This window comes from Penaeus chinensis, chromosome 19 (assembly GCF_019202785.1).
Source record: "Penaeus chinensis breed Huanghai No. 1 chromosome 19, ASM1920278v2, whole genome shotgun sequence".
Lineage (NCBI taxonomy): Eukaryota > Metazoa > Arthropoda > Malacostraca > Decapoda > Penaeidae > Penaeus > Penaeus chinensis.
The window spans coordinates 4262882-4265381 of NC_061837.1; the positions used below are offsets into that span (position 1 = coordinate 4262882).

The window sequence follows — 2500 nt, forward strand, 5'->3', positions numbered from 1 at the left end:
CTGAAACACTGGCTAAGTAAAAGAATGAATACAATTTTTTTTCAACAATAAATAAAAAAGAAATCCCACCTTGAAGATCAGAGCCAGAGCAAGAAGCCACACTGCCTGCAGTACTCCTGGCCCAGCTGCTGCAATCTCTATTGCTGTGTTTACGTTGGTGAAGTTCCTCTGATAGTCGCTATAATGACACAATAAAGAAAATAGTCAATTCTGATATACTTGCTAACTTTTACTTCATGAGTTTTAGGAATCAGGGTGACACAGCTGAGAGAAATAAAGTAGGCTAGGGAGTGGGGGGGGAGAGAGAGAGAGAGAGAGAGAGAGAGAGAGAGAGAGAGAGAGAGAGAGAGAGAGAGAGAGAGAGAGAGAGAGAGAGAGAGAGAAGGGGGGGGGGGAGGGGACAGGTAAGCAAAGTGAAGAAGAAGAAGAAGAAGAAAATGCCAAGCCAGACCTTGAGGAGGGCAAACAGTTGGGGGGGTGGAGGGGCAGCTGTCTTGAGAGAGAGAGGGGGAAAGGGAGAAAAGAAACATTGATGGAGAAAGGCAGGAGAGATACAAAGGGGGGAAAGAGATTAGAGAAAGAATCAGAGAGAAAGAGCAAGAGAAAGAGAGAGAATGAAGTTCATATTTATCCACAGAGAAAAATCATACATGAGTATGTATTAACATTAAATGAAATTCATATAGCGTAAGCAAAAAAGAGCAGAATGCTGCATAAGGCTATTTAGTTCAGTCTAGCAACTTTTCTTTGGACATACAAGACACTGACAAATTGTTACCAATTACCTAAACAAATATAGAAATAAACATTCAAAAGAAAAAATATGTTTATTCAGAGCTATTTTCCCTTCTAAAAGAAAAAAAGAAAAAAAGAAAAAGAAAAATCCAAAAATCAACACAAATCAAGTGAAGTTATGAAACAGAGAGAGAAAACTGAACTATAATGCCACATCAACAGAACAAAGATACACATCCACTCCATGAGGTAATAACTCATTTTGCACTACTTTGATTAGGAGATGTCGTGCACATCTAACAGTGCCTTAGTACTAATGGGCAGGGGACAGGGAAAACGGATTGTCTTTTTGGACACAACAGGGGGCAGGGGATGGATTGTCTTTTTGCATACAACAATTCTGAATCCCTCAACCCAAATCCTTCCGCTCATTTTAGCCTGAACAGTCCCCTTCAATTCCCATTATGTTTTTATTTCTCAGTGTACACAACCTCCCTCACTATCATACGTGGAATATCTTAAAACTCTCGGGGAATGTACAATTATTAAAAAAAAAAAAGAAAAAAAAAGAATAAGAAAACAGAAAACAGAGGTCCCAACCATCACATTTTTACACATTTATGTTTCATAATTTGAGTAGAATATAAAGTAGTTTGCTTCTAAATGCTATGAAAATATTATAGAAATGAGTAATATATATATTATGAATAAGATAGTACAATCAGTATACTAAATATGAATGTCTACATTTTTGTTTTTTTCTATTCCTAGTAATTAATCCTTCTTTTGTGTGTGTGTGTGTGTGTGTGTGTGTGTGTGTGTGTGTGTGTGTGTGTGTGTGTGTGTGTGTGTGTGTGTGTGTGTGTGTGTGTGTGCGCGCGCGCATGTGTGTGTGTGTCTGTAATATATCTATATATTGTAACTTTTCAAGTTTACATCTTCTAACATTTTCATGGGTGTTTCTTATGGGTGTGTTCTTGCATGCATGTGCTTTTGTGGGTGTATTTTTGTGAATGTGTAAACTCACAACCAGTATATACAAAACATTTATATACACATATACTCATATACAAACATGATCTCATAGAATCTCCACGAACAGAACACAGAATTCTGCAACTTTGGCCTCGTAACAGAGCTGTTGAAAAAGCTAAAGCAACTGAATAAAATGAAGACGTAAAAACAGCAATGCAATAGGAAACGCTTGGTCCTTAAGCACAGCCAATAATAAGAGACAAAAACGGAACAATAAACAAATATCCCAAATATAAACAAATCAAGACAGAAGAGATAAAAACTCTTAAGAAATAAGAAAAGGGGGGATGAAAATAATAAAGAATCACTATCTCAAAAGTACCTGGATGGCAGACTGGCTGGTTTAGGTCCAGCGGGAAACACATCAACCAAACTGACCCGATTTGACCTCAGAGACGACCCAGGCGTACTGAAAGGTGAGTGTTTTAGAGGCTGGGGGGTCGACATTACGTAGCCTGGCTGATTAGCATTTACTTATTTATTCATTTAATTTGTAAGCCATTTATATGATTAAATATATATATATATATATATATATATATATATATATATATATATATACAGATAGATATACATGTATATATACACATATATATATATATTACATGCATAATGCCAATTAAAAATCAATAGTAAAATAAAATAAGTATGATTATTCCAGTCACTTCAATTTGGGTCAGGTGGTTGCAACTTTTTTCAGGCATCAAAAATCTCTTGTTTATAATTTGTT

The 2500-nt window shown here is 36.0% G+C and overlaps 1 protein-coding gene across 9 annotated transcripts in view; it reads right to left on the reverse strand.

Moving 5' to 3' along the window:
* The window catches only part of LOC125035133 (H(+)/Cl(-) exchange transporter 5-like), a 41854-nt gene that overhangs the window by 4335 nt on the left and 35019 nt on the right, over positions 1-2500 (reverse strand). For 8 of the 9 annotated variants that reach the window (XM_047627313.1, XM_047627317.1, XM_047627316.1 and 5 more), the window contains 2 exons: positions 2093-2179; positions 70-178 (listed from right to left, as the gene is read on the reverse strand). In XM_047627313.1, coding sequence (XP_047483269.1) covers positions 70-178; positions 2093-2179 — 196 coding nt within the window. The remainder of the gene's footprint in view (positions 1-69; positions 179-2092; positions 2180-2500) is intronic. The other variant, XM_047627318.1, reaches the window with a different exon arrangement.